We start from the raw sequence: 21,195 nt of genomic DNA, 5'->3' as shown, positions 1-21,195 counted from the left end.
AGAAGAGAAGGGTAAGGATTAAGGATTAAGAGTTGACTTTAAGAATGCTGAGTTTGCCATGACAGAGAGACTTCAAAGATTAGGAATGTCCAGAAGGCAGAGGTGCAAAATTACCAGATTAGTCAGTGCCAGTGGCGAATTTTCAGGCATTATACATAGCTGAAACTTACATCAGCGCTTGCTATGTGCCACAAGCATCCCAAGCACTTGACATGTCGCCTCCCTCAGCCTTTGTAACTCTACGGGTCAGATGCTCTTATTATCGTAACTTCTCAGGTGTGGAAACCGAGGTACAGAAAACTCGAGCAGCTTGTCCAAGGCAACACAGCTAGTAAGTGGCAGGGCTGTGGTTTGGGTTCAGGGACCATGCTCTAAGGCACTATGCTCAATTGCACTTCGCTATGTATCACTTGACGTTTATGCCTATTTCATTAAATAGTTTATAAACTCTCTGAATGACAGGCATGGTACTGTATGCCGATTTGTCTCCACAGGACTTAGCACAATGATTTATACCTAAGTAGGTGCTTGACAGATTTTAAACAGTGATGATGGAGTGACAGCGAAAGTCCTGTCATTTCTGCGAAAAAAAAAAAAAAAGGTGAAAGAAAACAGAGAAACAGGGCTATGCCTTTCTTTTTGCCACGAGTGGGGTGAGGTGGACCAGGAAAACAAAATAAAAGAGGCAGGGTAATCAGAATCATGGAATTTCAGCGCTAAAAACAACAGAGCTCAGAAGCTCCCATTTGTACATCACAGCAGCCATGAACTATGTGGTAACTATGTGGTAGGTACTTACTTGTGCACCTGGTAAAACTGCTTGAGAGTATATTCTCTTTTTATTCCTGGGATATATCTTGGCCCAAATTGAATGTTTACTGGTGGGATGGATGGTTGGATATGAGAGGGACACAGAGACTGAAACAAAGGAAAGTAAACATTTGAGTGTGAGAGAGAAAGGAAAACAATCGATGGATGAATCTGGCCATTGGGTCTCTGGCACCTCTGGAAATACCAATTCCAATAAAGTGCTAAGGAAAAATAGCTGGATTACAAAAGGGATTAAGGAAAAACATGGTAAATAAAGGGAAGAACACAGTATAGGTCACAGTTGAAATTGTTAGCCATAAAAGAAAGGTAAGGAAGGCCAGAGCTTAAAGGGAAACAGGAACAGAAAAGGATTTTTAAGAGAAAACTGAGATTGGTCCACAAAAGAGGACTAGTGAAGGGGATTAAAAAGACTGCAAGAAGAGAGACAACACACGTGAAATAAGGCTCGGGAGTAGTTAGTAATACACAATCAAGAGCACAGGTGCAGGAAGGGCTTGTGCCGGACTCTATTAGCCAAACTGCTTTTCCCTTTGCGAAACCTACGCTAGCTATCAAGTCTGCAAAACTACCACCCTGTACATCTCTACTTCTCTGTCAATAACCTATTTGCTCTAAGAAAAACTTGGAAAAGGCCTGGCCTGAATTCTACTGTCATGTATTAAATGGGAGTGAATGGAATTTTTTAAAATGTATGTGGAATAAAGGAGACATGAAATGTTTCTCTTGCCTGAAATGTCAATTTGCCCAATATCCGCTTTAAAAAGTCCAATACATATTTGAAAACCCAGATCAAATCTCACCTCCTCCAAGAGACCTTCCTCACCTCACCTCCAACTCTGCTGGAATAAAGTTCTTCTTCCCAAAACTTAAACAGTACCTGTTTCTCTATCATAGCTCTTACCAGTTCATCCACTATTACTTAAATGTCTTTTTCTAGTATCTTTGAGTTTCCCAAAGGCAAAGTCCTTTTAATTGTGCTCTGCACATAATAAGTATTCAATAATTGCCAATAAAATAAAACTCAAATTAAAAAAAATTTAAAACATGTACAAGTTTCTATGGGTAAAGTCTAAACATAGTAACTAGTCTATTACTACTTAAGAGAAAACTGCTAAGAGAAGCCTTAGAAATAATCTGTGGCTTGAAGGAGAAGAAAACAAGAGAATGAACCTAAGTGAATGTGCACACTCACAGGGAACTTTGGGCAATATGTGGAAACATTTCTGATTGTCACAAATGGGGGAGAGTGATACAGGATGCACAGAGGCCAGGGATGCTATTAACCATCCTCTGATGCACAGGACTGCTCCCCACAACAGGGGATTATCTGCCATAAACCCTGTTCTAAACAAAGCAGCGAAGAAAAAAAGCCCAGAACAAAATCGCTACCAAATCTACCTGAGACTCCCACAGTTTTCTTAAACAATTAGCAGTCACCTATTCTTCAAAGTGACTTAAAAATTGAGTCTAGGGAAGGTGAAAACAACCTGCCAAAGCAGCTCCACTTACATGTTAACAAGAAAGGAGCTGGTGACAAGTTCTCACTTACCATGTGACACGTCTGCCAAAACGCCATCCCTGCATTTTCCTGTGTTGGTGATGAGCCCTTCTTGGTTCTCACCTCCTAGATCGTTGATAAATCTACCCACAATTCAGCAACTAAATTAAAATACAGCTTGATTACAAAACTTAAATGGCAATACGTGATGACCATTTGCCAAAATACCCTCATACAGATGAACAATCTACTATCCAAAAGGTAACTGCTCAACCGTCTGTTCTCTAAACGAGATCAATCAGTTAAACAAACCCACCCAAACTTCCAAGGACTCGTTCATGCCACCAGCAACAAAAATTCGAAAGGCTAGCCAGGATGAGAGATGTAGCTGGAGACTGCAAACGGTATTTCTCCACTAAAACACAATCTAGCCCTTTCAAGTCTGAACTCCCCCTCTTTCAAAGTTGCCTCATGACAAACTTGCTACACGAGTGGGTCCAGATCTTATATCTTAAAACAAAACAAAACAAAAAACTCGGCAAATGTTTCATCTACCATGAAGGTAAAACACAGCAGCTGTTAGAAAGCAATGAAACATAGGCTCCGACAGGAAGTATACATTTTGAATCCAACTGAAACCACAAGGGAAGCAGAAATTAACTGCCAAAATAATTCAGCCAGTTAATATCCAAGCAGGTAAAATGATATTAACACTATTATAACAAAAAGTAGATTTGTAAGCCTCAAGAGAGGGTAATTTCTTTTTTTTAAACAATTTTCCCATGTTTGGAAAAGCAGCCACATTTGGCTGATTTTCTGGGTCCAAAGCTATTTTAAATCCTGTGCATGGGAGTGGGGGCGGGGGTGCATGGGTAAGGGGAAGATTTCTTGACCATGTAAACTTCTATCAGCTTGTACTATAGGATTTCTTGAAACTTCTAGAGACAGGGATTAGCCAGCCCAGCATTACCAGATTCTTTCAGAACCTGTAGCCCACTCCATTTAGTATATACATTTCTCCCAAACGCTCACAGTACCTGTACCTCTCCCCAGGCTAGAGTAAAGCTGTTTGCTATTTTATCTAGCCATATCCCCTCCCTTTATCTCCCTCTGTCCCAAGATTTACAGCAACACATTTTATCTTACAATATATTGGATATTTTAATTAGTATTTAAATGGCAACCAGTTTCTAGTGTCTCAGAAAATAATCCTGTGGCTGTTATATTATTTCTACTCTGGTAACAAAGTTTCTGACCAAGAACTGTGCCACTGGAATGCGGCCTCTCCACTGATAAGAGATATCATACGAAAAAAAAAATTCTAACAAAATGGACAATTTGTAGACTGTTCCTGTAAAGTGGTCTAACAGCAGGGATATAGAGAGGAGTGAAGGAAGGAAAGAGGAGAGTTGGGGGCAGCATGAACAGCTGCCTCCCACTACCGCAGCAGATGTGTGCCACCTTTCACAACCGGGTTTGACCTGTCTGGTATTCCCTATGGCTATGGTTATTCTATGCTCTCATCTTCCAGAACAGGTTCAGTGATGTCTTCCCTGTCTGGTACTTCATACTCCCCCCACCCCTGTTTCCCCAACTTTTGGCATGTGAATTTCCATATTTCTATTCTTTTGAATGCCATTCTTTTAAAGCACGACATTATCCCTCACTACTATGGCCTGTTCGCACCCTTCTCCCATCCTCACCAGTATTCAACACACCCTTTTCTTTCACTCAACAGAGATGTCAGTCTTTAAAATTCTTTCCTTTTTGTCATAAATCAAAAGAGAAAACACTTAATTTTCTTCAATTTGAGTATTAAATTTCCAACATTATTCAGCTAAGAACTCCCATATCTAAGACCATTACTTATTTTTATAAAATATAAGAAGTCTTGCTGGTCTGCTATCTCAAAATGAAAAAAACAAAACAAACAAACAAAAAAAAAAACACTTCCACTCTAACAAAAAAACTGAAATTTCATCATTTTTTCCTGCCCAGAGCATCACCCACACAGAGGACAGCTCTTCCTTCCTTTCACCTCTGCTCTGTTTCTACAACTCAAGACTAACTCAGTCCCCTTGATGCTGGATTCCTTCTCTTCATCTTCCTGATGCTTCTTACCTCATATCCTCATTTCTCACTCTTTTGAAACTGCCATTTTGCTCCCTGGTGTGCCACCACCCCACCATTTCAACACCAGACACCTCAGCTCATTTACTCTAACAAATTAATTCAGCTGAGACAAAACTAATTTTTACCTGCATAAGGGAAGATCTGTAGCTGTGCAGTCTAAAAATTGCCCAGTCATGGTCTTACACTGACAACGGTAGGCAACACAACTCTTCCTAAAGTCAAGGTCACAAATAACTGCTATACCCCCAACCACACCCACTAAGCAGTACACAGCATCCTCCCTGAGTTGTCTACTAAAACCAACAGTTCCACTGTCATCAAAGAAAGTGAACATCATGCTTCTCTGAGGACACTGTCTAGTCTCCCACAGCAGACTTTAAATGGAAAGATTATCTGAAGAAGCAGAAGAAGGAAATTCTGGCTGGTGCAAGCCTTTCTTTGCTCTCTCCCCACCTCTGTCCCAGACTACTATTAGCCCTAAGACTTGCTTTATTTACTTAGGATAGATGAGTAAGATTGAGAAAAGACTGGCTCTCAGGATTCTTTAAGGGATTCCAGGTCCTATGCCTGTTCAATTTTGCCTGTTCAACTTTAGGTGGAAAATTTAGGCTATTTAAACATTGTGTTCATTTATTCTTATTCTTTTCTTTCTTCAAATAACTAAATTCATCTCAAGCTGTCTGTTATTGATTCCACAACCTAAGGATAAGTCTTCCCTACCATGCTAACTTAAAAAAATAAAAGATGTATTAACACAGAAGCCTCTCAAAGACAACTGATCTTTCCATTAAAGTCACTACCTCCCTCCCTACCTGCTTTTCATCCTACCTTTCTAGTTCCACTGCCACCACCTTATTTCTGGCCCTTAAGTGCCTACTACACAGATTCACCTTTCTAATACAGAGTTACGAAAGTGTGAATTCCCTTTTAAGCAAACCATCTCAGATTCTCCATTGTCCACCCATTTTAACTATAAACTACAGATCATAATATTCAAGACACTCTCAAATATTGGCACCTAATCAAACAGGCTTTCCATTATCACCCTGTCTGTATAAAACAGCACATCCTTGTCTTGCTTTATTTTTCTTCCTAGTACTTGTCACCCCTGATTAACAAATTTATCTGTTCATATGTTTATTGATTGCATCCTTCTACCAGCAAATACCTTCCTATGTTCACTCTTTTGCTCACCACTGAATCCTCAGTGCCTGGAACACAGTAAGCTCTCAAGATATACTTGTGGAAAGAATCGATGAACTCAAACATGTCGCACACAGTATAGCTCGTCTGGAATTAGAAGATCTACATTTGAGTTAAGAGCTTCCACATACCAAATATATAATCCTCAACAATTTTGACTTCTTGGGGATATACTTTTTTCATCTGTAAAAAGAACGGGTCAAACTTAATAATCTATAAAACTTATGTTTTTTCTAGCTGCATCACCCTATACCCTTGTTTAATTGGACCGAACACCTCCCCTGGCCCCCAACTTCCCTATCTATGTACCTCTGCTCAGTTTCCTTCCATCTGGATTCTTCCTTCTCGATCCACACTTGTCAGAATACCGTTTAACCTTAAGGTCCATTTTAAGTGCCATTTTCTCCTTGAAGCCTAGCAAACTGTAAACTCTGCAAGAGGAGGGTGGAGTTCTCACTATTCTATTCTCAGTAGTTAGTACAATGCCTAGCACATAGGCAATCAACAAAATGATGAATCATGTGTTATGAATGAACATGTAACAAAAGGAGCTTTTCCTGATTCACCCCAATTGCTCAGGTAATCTCCTGCCTATGGACTCTTATAACACTTGGCAACTTTTATGATACTTACCATATTTTATTTGCCTAATATATACTAAACTGCAAATTCCTTAAAATTAAGGACTGTCCTGGTAGTTTCCAATCTCCCTTCTAGCGCATCTCAGAGATCTCTGCCACACTTGTATTTGTCAAACTCATCTGATATGTTAGACAATGAAGGGCTAATAAAGGAGAAGAAAGGGCCTCAATATACAGGTATCGTTCCAACGACCCTGCAGTCAGCGGGCACGCACGTCGTGTGGCTCCTGTCCCTACTAAACTCAGACATGCAACCATAATTGAAAAGTCTCATCGTCCTCTCCTCTACACAACCCTGCTTAATAAAACTATTACTACTTTCAAAAGGAGCATAGCTACCCTCATGTTATCACTTAACTACATACCCTGTCTTGCAATATACATACCGGGATCCACTCACACATCAATATTCTGACACCACTAAACAGCCAAAGTGACTTTTCTGCTCATTTCAGATTTCTACTCCATCGAATTCCCTCCTCCACAAGGTATGAAACCGTTTTTAAAAATATTTTCCCATAAGCTTGCCTTCTTAGTTCTGCTACTGAAAGACAAAAACGACCTGTTTCAAGGTCTTTCTTCCCCTTTTCTAAGCAATGGTAACTCCCCAATTAATCTCAGGCTCTAACAATCTTATTTTTCTCTGCCATCAAGATTTTGATCCTCGTTTACTTCTACCTCCGAGCTCTTACTCTGCTTCCATGGAACCTTCCTAGCTGTACAAAAGCGGGTGTCTTTCCGTTCAATATGCTCTCGCCATCATGTACTTGGTTCCAATGTGTCTGCATCTTCTTCCTCCAACAATGGGTATCAATCGCCCCCCTTAACCCTCCCCAGATACATATCACATACTCTTACACTCTGTACCCATGCGTCACTCTACCTCCGACATACAAGTTCTTTACACCACTCTTAATGAATCCACACGACTCTCAGAATGGTATCTTCCGACTGCACTGATTCTAACCCAGTTTTTCTGGGGGAACCCAACCCCGTCCACAGTACCTCCCTCTTTCCTCACTTCCTCATCCATTCTCCTTCTTTATACCCCTCCACCCCGACTCTGCCAACTAACTACAAATGATATTATTCCTCGGTACTTCCAACCCCAAAATGAAGAACAAACTCCAGCCTCCTGCGGTCCTCCCTCCCGGAGCCCCCACACACCTCAGGTGTGCAGACTTCCACCTCGGCTTCTCCCCAGGCATCGCTCCAGCCAATCCCACACCACTCCACGCTTCCCCGCCACCGAGATCAGACTCCTCCACACCCACCTCCACTCCGGGTCTCCGCCGGCTCCCGGGGCACCCCCCTCCCGACTCCGGCGAGCCGGCGAGCCCACGACCCCGGGCGCGCGCGCGCACACACATTCTCACGCCTCCCTAACCTCCTTCCCAGCGCGGAGACGAGCCGGCTCCACTGGAACTCGGCCCGGCCAGCGGGGGGCCCGGCGCCCGCGCGTGTGCCCGCCCCGCCCCCTCCCGCGGACCCTCCCGCAGCCCCCCGCCTCCCGGCCGAGGAAGGAGAGGACCCCGTAACTCCCCCGCCGCCCCGGACGTGCCACCTCTGTGTCTGCCTCTCCATGCCCCAACCCTCGGCCCGCTCCCCCTACGTCCCGGGCCAGCCTCGGCCCTCACCGGAGATACTGCGCGCTCTGCAGGCTCATCCTCTGCCGCCGCGTCTTCCCGCGAAGCCTCTGTGGGTTTCTCAGGCTCCTCGGAGCGGCCCCGCGGCACCGCGGGCGCTGGCGGCCGCCGCCATCTTCCTCTCCTCCGACTCCTCCTCGCTCGGCGGGGGGGGTGGGGGGTGAGTGAGGCGAGGGGGAGGGAGCGGGGAAAGCTGCTCTCGCTGCTGCTCCGGCCCGTGGGGCGCAGGGACACTCCGACCCGGGAGGGGGAGGGGGAGGGAGAAGGGATGGGGGCGGGGGAAAGAGGAGGGAGAAGCAGAGGAAGGAAGTGGGGGTCCCTCTCGCGAGATTTCAGCGGCGCCCGTCCCTCCGGGTGATTTCCGCTTTTCTGAGGCGCTCCTTCTTGGGATCAGCTAGCTGTGTTGCGCCGGTGCGGCTGCTGAGCGGCCGGCTGGAGGCACTTGGCAGCTTCCGGTCAATCCACCCCTCTCCTCCCGCGCGAGGGGGCAACCCCAGCCTCACCAGGAACATCGAGCCCTAATCAGCCGGGAGTTACACTCAAAACCTTCCCCCGTCTTTCCACTCCACCCGTTTTCTCTCTTCCTTTTCCCACTCCTCCACTCTTCCCTACCGGAAACGCCGCCCCTTCCTCCTACAGTTCCGGCCGCCAGTCCCTCGTCTGGTCTGCCCTCGCGCTCTAGAGTGACGCTGAGGACCCCCTCCTCTTTTCTGCGGCCCCTCCCCCTGCACGCAGGGAGGCTGTTGGAGGGGATAGGGTGGAGCCCAGGGATGAAGAGAAAAGAAACCAATCGGATTGGGTAATCAGCTGCCAAGGCAACTGGAGGCTGTAGTTGTATTGTCATAGTAACCAGTGTGTGCGGACAGACTGGCTCTCCCGTGGCGAGTGGATTCCCAGTTAAGTGCCCAGGCTTCCCCCTTGGCTCCCCTTCCACCTGCAGGCGTCCCCCAGGGTGGGAATCCGGGTAGTTATCCTGGGCGGTGAAGCTCATTTCCTCCTCCCTTGCCCTTCCCCGCAGCGGTGGGGAAGACCCCGAGGCATTCACCGTGGGCTTTTCCACCCGCCTGCGGGCGGGAACCACCTCCATAGTTCCGTCTCAGTGCGGGGCGTGCGGAGGGCCGGGCCTGCGAGGAGGATGCAGGGCCTGAAAGCTGGTGGGCGGCAGGCTGGAGCCAAGAGGGCGAGGCTGCGGCGCGAGGCGGCCAGGCGGGCGAGGGGTTTCCTCACGACTGCCTTGGGCTCCGGGAGGCGGGATCCCTCCAGAACGGGGTCCCTGAGGGAGGAGAACGGCACACGACTGCCGAGATCCCCATTCTGCCGACAGGGACATCTGCGGGTCGACCCTTACAGAAATCCCCCGAAGCCCACCCGGCACACACCCTCGGTGACAGAGCCTCCCTGGAGTTCCCCCCGCGCGGCCTTCACGAGCCACCTCCTGCCGCGAGGAGGCCAGAGTGAGAGTGGGGACATATCCTAGAAGGCTATAACAAGTGGTTTCCCAGCACTCAGAGCCAGGGACGTGGCGAGACGCTGATCACCGCCATCCTTCTCAGAGGCAACCCCCGATGGAGGTCCCCCTTGATTATCAAAAGCCGACCTCCGAGTTCCTTCCTTCTGTGCAGATTTCCTCCTTCTGCGTCTGCAGTATTTTAGAACTTGCCACTCTGTCTCTTTCAGGTTGGAGAGGAAACCGTTGGGCAAAATAGTATCAAGAAAAGCCTAGATACTGGCGCGAAGTTCCGATGAAAGGCTTCCGATAGGGAAAGGATTTTTATTCTTAGAACAAATATTTTTGAACGTCTATTATGTGTATTTTGTCTCAGGTTTGGAACTAAAAATGCAGAATAAAGAATGAAGTCAATAATAGTATAGGGTGTGTGAGAAGTAGCTGGAGAAGTCGTCATCCTAATGGTTTGAAAGAATTATTTGACATTTACGAATTATATTTTCAATTCGTATTGTGGAGTCTTTAAAGTAACCATCCCAAAGTACTTTAGGGTGTGTAATGGTATAAATTCCCCAGGAATGCAGCCCTCATTGGATGCTTAAGATCAGGATTTTAACGGGCTATTTTCGTTTGGCTAGGTTTGGGTACCTGTCTTTTACGCTAGGCGAAGAGGCGCTTTCTAGATCTTTCCCTGACACTGTTGGGGGAGAATAGGTTCACCCTCTTTCCTCCCACTTCAACACCAAACGTATTAAAACACTGGACCAATGTCTATCTGGAACATCATGTGTAAATTTAGAGGAAACGAAAGTACAGGCTATTTTGAAATAAATTCCAAAGACAGATTATCGTTAACGGAATAGAAACTGAACTATGACCCTCTGCTGCAAGCGCCTACTGTGATGCGACGTGACACGTGGTGATGGCAGCTGTCCGGTGCCCCCTGTCATCCCTCCAGCACCGAGGGGCCGCCCACTCACGGGAAAGGGAGCCACCTAGTGAAAGATTGTTCTCATCTCTGGCTTGAGATCAACCCTGAGAGCCCAAGGATGGAAAGTACCACTACATATTACTGAAAATACCCTACAGCTCCTTCCTGAAATGTATTGGTTAGATTTTTTTTTTAAAAAAGATTTTAGCCAGGAAAAAAAGGTTATGTTATGTAAAATAATACCCCTTTAGTAATCATTGTAGTAACAACCTTTTATGTCTGTGGCTCTTGTCTCTAGTCAACATATGAACACATATCATGAAACTCCTGAAAGCAGTCCAGGAAAATGGTACTATCTTCTCATTTTGGAAATAAGGAAACTGGTATCAGAAAAATCCTTTTGTTGTGTTGTTTGCTCAATAAACATTTACTGAGAATTTATTATGTTTCAGGTATTGTCCAGGTTACTATGGATACCACCGTAGAAGAGACATGGTCCTTGTCTCAGAACCCACCTTCTGGTAGAGATAACAGAAAATAGGGGAGCAATTAGGATCCAATGTGACGGTGTGGCAATTAAGGTAAGAACAAAGTACTTTAGATGCACAGATGAAGGTGCACAGGTGAAGGTCACACTTATAAATAACCTTTGTATTTTATAGCAGCTTTCCTAAGAATTTTATAAATTCTTCAATAGCTTTACAGTGTCCCTACAAACTAGATAGAATAGTAACATTTACATTTTATAGATTATAAAACATTGATGCCTATCTTGAAAATAACTTAAAAAAAAATCAAAGACTCAGAAAAATTATGACCCCAAATTTACATATTACTTCATGCACGTTCTCCAGTCTCTTCTCTTTTTGCTACCCACCCTATCAACAGATTTGTAGATTATCAGCATCTTTCTTCAATAGATTTTATTCACTTTTTCACCCCTGCAGATACAGATTACTTCTAAGCCAAAAGAGATTATAAATGAGAAGCTGTCTCATTTTGTTTAATTGTACCTGATGTTAAGTTTTTCAGTTTATAGCTAAGTGATTTTGTGGAAAGGTCATAAACTAGCAGACTTGAGTGTGCATTCCAACTGAGCCATCTTAGTCTCTGAACTTCACTTTCTTCCTTGACCAAAATGGAAACATTACCTATTACAGGCTTCCTGTGAACTTTAATGGCAATACACATGACTGAATATATGAGGGCCTGACATACAACACTGGCAGTTGATAAATGTTAATTTTCTCTTTGCCCTCTTTTCTTTTGTATCAAGCTGAAATGCATAATTTAGAATGACTGCAGCATAACATTATTTTTTAAATAATAGTTTATCTAGTCTTTGTCTCTAATGCTCATAGATCTGACCACACACCCAAATCTATTCTCATTCAGTGCTAGAAGGTAGATTTCTTTATCCATGACTCTGATTACAGAAAAGAATATAATATCAGGACATTGTGAGTCAGATTCTAGAGGGTTGAAACTTTAAAAAAAATGTTTTATCACTAAAAACAGCCTAATATAACCACATTTCTGCCCAAGAAAACAGAGTGGCCAGTCTTAAACCAGATGCCAAGTACTTGCTGAAAAGCAACTCTTAACATTCCTACCAAATTTTCCCAGACCTTTGGTAACCTGACCATACATAGCAAGCCTCCTCCTTTTTTTTTATAATAGTTATCTCAACAGTTCCATGAAACTTTAACAAGCATTAATTTATTTTTAATATTTAACTTACATATTCTGATTGTTTCCAAGTCATATGTACAATTAGGTACTTAATAAATATGTTTCTATTTTGATGAGAATAATTTATCCCTTGTATGTGAGGCTGGCTGGTGCTCTCTTTAGTACCACACCCCTGACAAGGAGCTGAGTGATTCAATCAAGTGAGTGATTCATTCTCTTTAAATAGTGAGTCAGATACAAATTGATGATTAAACTCAGATCTACTGTTGCTCAAGATTTCACAGAACAAGGGTCAGCAGCCTTTCTCAGACAGTTTGCCAAGTGTATATTTATTCATTCATTTCTAAGAGCCTCCAGAACAGTCAGGAAGCATAGAAGTCCAGGATTTAAGAGAAAAACTTCTGGTTTGAGAGACAGTGAGGTGACAGAGAATGGTAGTCAGAACTCTCTCTCTCTCTCCTCCACTCTCCTAGTATTTACTAAGAAAAAAATTTATTAATCCTCAAGAATTTCTCTCAACTCCCAGTGAGAAAATACCACTGGGAAAGAACCTTAAAACCCCATCTGCTAATTTAATGGGCGCAGACCATCTGGAGAAGGTAAGAAGAAATGCTCATAGGGAAGACTGACGAGTGTAAAAAAGAAAATTAAAACCTCATCCTCTTATACTCTGTTGTCCAAAGGCCTTGGTGTTCATGGGTCTCTTTGCTACTCCAAGAACAGTACCACTGATAGCATCTCGGGGTGCCCAGTCTAAAATCAATGTATTTTCATGTCAAAATCTACTGTGTTACCCACAGGCTGCCATTTTTTTTTCTTAAAACACCCAACTAAAAGAAAAGAAATTGTTTACTATTTTATAGCCTCCACTTTCCTACTTTCTGTAGGGTAGACTACTGTTTTTGAGCACAGAGTATGTGATACTGGTGTTGTCATAAATCTGCCCTTCCTCAGAACCACAGGAAACCACCTGTTTGCACACAAGCACATGCATGCATGCATACCTTCCACCTTTCCCTGCCTTCATTACTTCACCACTTCCATTTTCAATTCAAGTTAAAATGTAATATAGATAAAGAAACTGAGGACATGCATTTATTGCTTCAAGGCTTCCTAGAGATATGTACCAAAGTACTGTTCTGCTTTGTTTAACTATCCTAGGGTCTTTTTTATTCTCAGAAAAATTCTACATATCAGAATCCTGGACAATTTGTCCTATATTTATAAAAATTCTTAATAGAATTGGATTACTAGATACGGGAGCACATCCCAGAACAAATTAAATAGTAAAACAATGTATTCTTATATTCTACATTATAGCCATGTTAAGCTTTTAATTTTTTTTTTAATTCCTGGCTTGGATTTTCCGTTGTCTTTCCATTGTCCTTAGAATAAAGTCCCCGGGCTTTAGGGTGACCTGTGTGATCGGGTCCTTGCCTGCCTCTTCTCTGACATTTCCTAAGCCAGCACTCCAGCTGCAGTGCCCTTCTCTTAGGCACCTGAATAGTTGGTGTTCTTTTCTATTCAGAGCCTTTACACAAGCTGTTCCCTTATTGAGATAACTGTTTCCTCTTCTTATGCGTCAAGCTTAAACTTCAACTTCTTTGGAAAAATCTTTTCAGCCCCACCCCCCAGTAAAGCTAGTTAGCTACACCTATTACCTGCTCCCATTACATCCTGTCACCCTGCCCATCTTCTCCATGCCATTTGTCGTATTTGTAATTCTTTGTTCAACGTCTGTTGCCTCCAGTTGGCTGTAAGCTCTGTGAGTGCAGGTGTTCTGCCTGTTTTGCTTGCTACTGTATTATCACTCCCTTAGCAGGGCGCCTGATGCAATAAATGTTTGTCGAATCAGCTAATCTTGGACAAAAATAGAAATTTGGACTATAACTTTCATATAAATGCTTAAAATTCCTGCATACCTTACTATGGAATATATCATCCCTAAGCAATAAGAAAAGAACTTTACTGGGCCTTCAACCCATCTGAGGAACTGACATCTGTTATATTTAACATGATGAAAATTTTAATTAAATGCAATTTACTTAGGCAGTGAGTAAAACAAACACTTAAAAGATTATGGATAATTCATCAATTATCTCACAGCAAAGTCTCATAGTTCAACGTAGGAAAAAAGTCTTCAATGTCCAAATTATTTTTGTTTAACTTCTATGTTTTCTAATTTGGGACTAGGGGAAGCAGTTTACCCTCTAATTATGAAGCAAAAACACACTGGAGAGGATCGCAATAAAGAAGAGGCTATCAGCTACTTGGAAAATAGGCTAGAAAAATTAGATTTAAAAATTCAGAAAGGAAATTAGATCGGAGTATAGAATGGAAAGCCCAGTGATCTTTGCATTTCTCACCAGAAAAAGTGTTTATAAAGTCTGGCAGTATTATTTTTATTATTTTTCCTCCTATAATGGGTTACGGCTAACTAAATTTAATGTAAGTTTCTTAAGGAAAGGGCAATATGCAATTCGAAAGTAAGTAAGATATTTAAATTCTATTTCTGGAGGCAGACAGGTTCTCCAAGTTCAAATAAATGATGTATGTAGTGTACCTGACAGTGCCGGGCACTTAGTAGGCACTCAACAGGGGGCGCTGCTCTTGTTACACGTATAGATTGAAAAGAGCTTCACACGCTCATCTTCACACTCCAGTTAAGGTAGATTAAACTTGTGTTTTTTTAAAAAAAAACAAACACAAAACGTTGCAGAGAGAGACATGCACAGCACTCTGCCTTCCTTATGGCCGGTTGTATCATGTGACCAAGTATCCAATGCCAGAAGACAAAACAGCTTTCACCTGCTTACAGAGAATGTCTCGGTTCATTAGCAGTTTTGTTTGAATGAGATGAGATCCAGGATCTGTCACCCTGAAGCGGATAAGGAAGCTCGGAAGGAGCAAAACCAGCTGCCTGTACTTGCCTCCGCCCTCTTCCATGCTGACGCCCCTGGAAGTCTCCCTGGCTCACTCTCCTTGTCGCGCTCTCTCTCCACCATTGGCCATGAGCTTTCTCTTGTGGTCCCCACGCTGATGCAGTCCTTTGTCGACGAGGACGGGCGTGGTTTTAGTTGCTCTTTATTAGTGGCCCTGTGGTAAGCCCACAAGGCATGCGAGCTGTTGGCATGCCAGCCTTCTCGAGACGTCGGTGGCAGTGGCCTAGATGTTACAGAAGGTAATTAGCTGTAGAAAGACGTTGAAATAAATTTTCTGTAAGCATTCATGGGACAGCCAGACTGTAGCATTAAAACACAATAGAAATTTAAGGTGAACAGTTTATAGAGTATATAGGGATGTTCAACTGATGATCAGTTCCTGTCTGTCTTTGTTCTCCCAAGACGAGTCTAAACCTAACCAATCTTTTATTTCTGGGAACCTCAGTCTGGTTGTATCCTGACACTAAGGAGAAAGGTTGATGAGTTTTGGACCCTCTAGAATTGTAGTATTTAATTAGTTGCTCATTTTTTTATTCATTCAATCTTCAAAAATATAGTAAGAATTTTCTCTGTTTTGGGTCATATGCTAGTCACTGGGGTGCAAATGGTGAACAATGGAGTCTTGCTGTCAGAGTTTAAAGCTTAGAGGAGAATTAAGAAAGAGGCAGTTATGTGACAGAGTGACAAGGCTGTGGCAGAGGTCTTTGGGACCATTCTACCTGGAGATCACGTGCAGACACGCAATCAGATAATCCACATAAGTGTCCCGGTCAGCTACAGAGTTCTTCATAAGGAGATTTTGCGGAGTTTGCTTTTTCAAATTCTGTTTCCCAGTAGGAAAAGGAATATATACCATTCAGCCACCAGAAAAGTGATGGAAAACCATGGCTAAAAGTATTCTAGACTAAAATATGCCTGAAAGATAGAAACCACGCAATTCTATCTCACAGTTATACATATTATAGTGTGTATTACAGTGTATGACGGGCATACACCTATAATATGTGTGACTGTGAAATAACACGCTGTAACATGTGGAATAACCCCGTGGGCCATATCACGCACTGTAACGTGTAACTGTGGAATGACCCCCGTAGGCCATGACACGCACTGTAACACGTGTAACTGTGGAATGACCCCCGTAGGCCATATCACGCACTGTAACGTGTAACTGTGGAGTAACCCCCGTAGGTCATGACACACACTGTAACATGTATAACTGTGAAACAGAATTGCATAGACAATGGTCATAAATACAATAAAATATTAATAGCCATTATTTCTGTGAGGTGAACTATTTATGGGTGACCTTTATTTCTTATATTTTTCAATATCTTCCACCAAGGAAAATATAAAGTAGATTTTATTGTTTTTGTGGTTGCTGTTGTTGTTAGCAGTTTCATTGTTTGTCATTGTTTCTAAAGAATGCCTGAAATACCTGCCAGCTTACAGGAGCCTCAAAGTAATATTGGAAACTGAAGAAGAGATAGGTTAAAAATAAATGTAATAATAACTTGTCACATACTGGTGATTGAACAGAAGACCTTATGGGAGGCAATGCCTAAGGCGTTTGCTAAGACTCACTCGAACACATTATCAGCTACTGATACTTTTATACAAATAAAAACTGATGAGGGTAGTCATCTTTGAATACATCATTACTGACCCTCTTTGTCATTTGGGGTCTACTGAGAACCATCACAGCCTGAGAAGGATGGAATGCCTAGTTGGGATTCACAAAAGAATTATTTTATGTAATAAAAGTCTAAAATTAAGCCTTTACTCAGCTTTTTGGCCTTCTCTTACCTTTGTAATTTTCTTCTCCTCATCTTTCAACTTTGGGCCACATCTGGCCCCTCCCAGTTGTATAACAACCTGCATTTCCTCATTTCTCTGGAATGTGACCAGTCAGGAACCTCAACATTTGCTGCTGCTGCTGCTTTTTTTTTTTTTTTTTTTTTCTATTTATGGGTGAGAAGGAAAAAGAGAGGCAGGAGAACTGAACTGAGAAAGAAGCAAGCATAGGGAAAGAGAGAAAGAAAATATAAAGTCTGGAGGAAGAGAAAGAAGTGATGAATGAGCGAAGAAGCACACTGCCTGGTGGTAGTAATAGTTGTTAGACGTTCATCTGTTAGAATTTACTTTCTGTGCGAGATACTGAGAAGAAACTAGATCCCCAATCTGTATTGAAAACAAACAAAAAAAAAAAAGTGGGAAGTTGGTGACCTCTAAAATATACTTTCAGACTCAGTAATCTCTTATCTTCTGAATAGGACATTCCTGGTTCTTGCTGTTTATAATCTGTGACAGTTTGAGATGATTCCAGTTCAAAAAGGCTGGTTATACACCATGAGAAACTTTGTATTGCCACTTGAAAAACAGATAGCATCCAAAACAAAATGTATCATTTGAACTTGGTGTGTGGATACCCTGTGGAATGTTACCCTGCTCTTACCCACGTAGTGAGAGTGGAAACCCCATTTAAAACAAGTCAATACAAAACAGTACAGTCCAGACAGCTGCTGAGCTGCTGCACACTCTGGACAAAGTCCTCTTTTACCCCTCACCCTCGTGATTCTGACATCACCAGGAACCTTCTAACTAAATCTAACAATTGCTTGTAAGTTTTTATTCTTTCAAAGTTTCTGTTCTGTTGAGTAACACTAATTGTGTTTCCTTTACCAAACCTGTTTTTACCTTGAATCCAACGAATGACAGTTTAATTTTTTTTATTCCAATACCTTAACCTCATCTTTAATTCATGATACTGCGCTGGCTCTAGTAATGCATAAATACTTGGGTATAACAATTTCATAAGTGGAAATATAATGACGGGACTCGGTCACTTACTGGGTGTGAGAGACAGAGAGGAAGAAATCAAGGAGACACCCTGGTTTCTGCTCGGGAAACTGGATGAAAATAGAACACATAAGAGCAGAGGCTGTTGGGGAGATGTGTGGATGTGGAGATGATGAATTTGCTTTGGACGTGTTGAACTGTAGTTGTCTGGAGTTGAGAGGTCTTGTGGATCTGGAGAACTTGAGAGACATTTGAGCTAGAGTTGTAAATTTGGGAGGCATCAGCATGTAGAGAGCAACTAAAGATACTTGAGTGGTTTCAGAAAGCTTGCTATAAAATGAGAGGACTAGGAGAGGTTTTGTGTTACAAAGACATGACTGTGAGACTTCAGCAGAGAGTCTCCAGGATAGAAAAATAAGAGATAAGAGAGGCTAAGTAGGTAGGAATGTGGCTTCTGAGGAAATGGGAAGAGGTGAATTTTCAGGACACAGGTGCAGAGAAAGAAATCTCTTTTCTGGTAGAATAATAATATGATTGTCAGTTATAGAGCTTCCCCTCCTCCCCTCCACCACTGTTTTCTTTTATCCCTTCCCCTTTTGGATTTTAAAACTTCAGGTTACAAAATTGCATAGACTCTGAAGAATTTAGGACAAAGACTGATGATTTAAGAGTAAGGCTTTCAGCACCAAAATACATTAAAAATCCCCCAAATTGGTGTATACAAAAAATCAGAGGGGAGAGCAAGAAACAAGGGTACTTTGTACCCTGCCTCCCATCCCAAGCCAGAAACCTGAGGAGATTTATAGGGATTCTAAATAGGTTTCTGGCATTCAAGAAAAGAAGAAACCTTATTACTGAGTAGAGTAGAAGATGGTGGTAGCAAGACCCCAGAGTTTCTCACATCCAGAAAGGCACAGGAATCGTCAAAATCGTATTGTGAGCTATGCTTTGAATTTCTCCATCCTGTCCAAGAACTTCAATCATAAAAATTTTTTTATTATTAAAAGATGTCTTTAGGCTCATTAAGAAGATAATTACCCCTGGGAAAGAACCACACAGCTGGACTGGTGAGGCTAGTGTTGTGACTTGATGGTCTTCTGGGTCTGGAAGCAGGTAGTTGCTGGCTAGGAGTTTGAATCCTTTAGAGTAATGGAGATGAACAGCACTCCATGTAGGGGATGGCGCCTTAATCAGGCTCACTGTGGAACTGGGATTTTGGAAAAGCTTTCAAATGACTTCCACCCTGATCTATAGTTTAAAAAACAAACAAATAAAATGCTTGTTTATCTGTGGTAGTGGAAGGAAGGAGAGAAATCAGTGCACAGGGCTTGTGCCAATCTGCTAGTCTCCCCAGTATCCCTGAGGGTCAGGAGTCCTGGGACACCTAGCTCTGGACTCCGGGGTCTCAAGATCAACATGGAGGCTGTGCTAAAGCAGGAAATGGAGTGGAGGAGGTGGAACGATAACGCTACCAGTAAGATGGGCCGCCAATTATAATTTGTGCACAAGGCAGATCAGTGCTAAAAACATTAACCAACCTCTTAGGTGTGTTTAATTGATCTATGAATTTCTAATAAAGATATATTAAAACGTCCCAATATAGTTGTTGATCTACTTTTTCTTATAATTCAGTTATTTTTTGTTTAATTTCACGGTTATACAGTTATCTGGATGTAACTTCTTGGTGATTTTAAAATCTTTTTAAATTTTTATCATGTTTAGTGTAATTTTTAATCATTGTGCAATGTCTCTTTATCCTTATTAATACCAACTGTCTTTAAAAAACGAATTTATCTGATACTAGTATTCCACTGTAAGTTTCTTTCAGTCAGCATTTGCTTGCTGTAATTTTTTCCGAAGTGCTAGGAAATCTGTACACCTGTGTAATAAGGCAGATAAAGACCCCATTCACAATTGCAACAGAAATGATAAGATGCCCAGGAATAAATCTTACAAAAATGTGCTAGATTTTTATAATAAACAAGTATATAATATTTAATTCACAAAATAGAAAAATCAATACCATAAATATTATGATTCTCTGCAGTTAAGTGCAATTTCAGTCAAAATCCCAACAAAACTTTTTTGTGGAATTTGACAAACTAAGTCTGAAGCTAAGTAGGAAGAGAAAAAGACGTCTAAGAAGAGCCAAGACAGTTCTAACCCAAGGAAGTGTGATGGGAAGATTCCTTACGGAACTGTAGTAATTAGGTCGTGCGGCGTTTGTAATGCAAAAAAGAACACTGAAAAAGACGCCAGTGCGTATGACAGAGGAAACATTGCAAACCTAGTGAATGCGAGGGCTGCTGACTTTCTGTACTGAAAAAAAAAAAAAATGAAATTAGATTCCTATCTCAACCTTTATGCCAGCAGTTCTAAAAGATTTTTATACTCTTAAAAATGATCGAAGCTCCCATAGAATTTTTGTTTATGCGGGTTATATCTGCTGATAGTTACATTACGCTATAGTCTGAATGTTTGTGTCCCCCAGACTTCATGTGTTGAAATCCTAATCTCCAAAGTTGATGGCATTAGTAGGTGGGGGCTTTTGAGGATTAGGTCATGGGGTGGAGCCTTACTGAATGAGCTTAGTGTTCTCATAAGAGACCCCGCAGGACTCCCTCATCCCTTCCCCAGTGTGGTGACACAGTAAGAAGTCTGTGACTGGAAGAGGGCCCTCAACCCACCATGCTGACAGCCTGGCCTCGGATTTCCAGCCTCCAGAACTATGAGCAATAAATTTCTGCTATTTATAAGCCAGCCACTTTGGGGTACTTGGTTATAGCAGCCCAAACCAACTCAGACGCCATGTTAGAAATTAAAAGTAAGAAATGTATTAAACACGCACACAGATAAGCACAGATTCCATTAGCCATCAGAGTGATGACATCATAACATGTCATGTAGCCTCTGGAAAATTCCACTGCTCATGAGAGAATGAGAGTGAAAAGAAGCAAATAATGTCTTAATATTATTACAAAAATAGTTTTGACTTTGCAAGTCTCCTAAAAGAGTCTTGGGGACCACCTGGTATCTCCATACTACAGTTGGAGAACCACTACGATAAACTAAACTACAGACGAATTAAAGATCTAAACTTGAAACAGAATAAAAACAGTATAACTATTTAAAAATTATAGGTTGAACACATTATGGTCACAGGGGAAGGAGAATTATTTAAATGTACCATCAAAAGCACAAAGTATAACAAAGGAAAAACTTAGTAAATTTGAACACTCCAAATTCAGTGCATCTGTTTGGTAAAATATCTCACAAAGGAAAGCCATGGTCTGGGAGAAGATGGTTGTAACATACATATCAAACAAAGGATTAATGTTCATATAATATAAATTGCTTTTAAAAATAAGAGAAAGACAACCTAATAGAAAAATAGGTAAAAGAAGATACACTTAACCTCCCGAGTAATCAGAG

At 42.0% G+C, this 21,195-nt stretch overlaps 2 protein-coding genes across 10 annotated transcripts in view; one reads left to right on the top strand and one right to left on the bottom strand.

Moving 5' to 3' along the window:
- SMG7 (SMG7 nonsense mediated mRNA decay factor) overlaps window positions 1-8,387 on the bottom strand; it is a 75,476-nt gene extending 67,089 nt beyond the window's left edge. For 2 of the 7 annotated variants that reach the window (XM_064478075.1, XM_064478073.1), the window contains exon 1: window positions 7,944-8,205. Coding sequence is in view for 2 of the 7 variants with exons in the window: in XM_064478073.1 (XP_064334143.1) it covers window positions 7,944-7,972 (29 nt within the window). In the remaining 5 variants the exon portion in view is untranslated. Of the gene's footprint in view, window positions 1-7,943 lie in introns of all 7 variants that reach the window. The other 5 variants (XM_064478072.1, XM_064478077.1, XM_031435609.2 and 2 more) reach the window with 5 other exon arrangements.
- Window positions 8,388-8,609: 222 nt separating this feature from the next.
- NMNAT2 (nicotinamide nucleotide adenylyltransferase 2) overlaps window positions 8,610-21,195 on the top strand; it is a 183,626-nt gene continuing 171,040 nt past the window's right edge. The window contains exons 1-2 of one of the 3 annotated variants that reach the window (XM_064478081.1): window positions 8,610-8,751; window positions 10,783-10,911. The gene's annotated coding sequence lies outside the window, so the exon portion shown is untranslated. Of the gene's footprint in view, window positions 9,407-10,782; window positions 10,912-21,195 lie in introns of all 3 variants that reach the window. The other 2 variants (XM_010988526.3, XM_010988527.3) reach the window with 2 other exon arrangements.

Source organism: Camelus dromedarius, chromosome 23, assembly GCF_036321535.1.
Source record: "Camelus dromedarius isolate mCamDro1 chromosome 23, mCamDro1.pat, whole genome shotgun sequence".
In the NCBI taxonomy this organism is placed as follows: domain Eukaryota; kingdom Metazoa; phylum Chordata; class Mammalia; order Artiodactyla; family Camelidae; genus Camelus; species Camelus dromedarius.
Note: the sequence above shows the minus strand (reverse complement) of the source record. Positions and strands in the feature narration are given on the sequence as shown.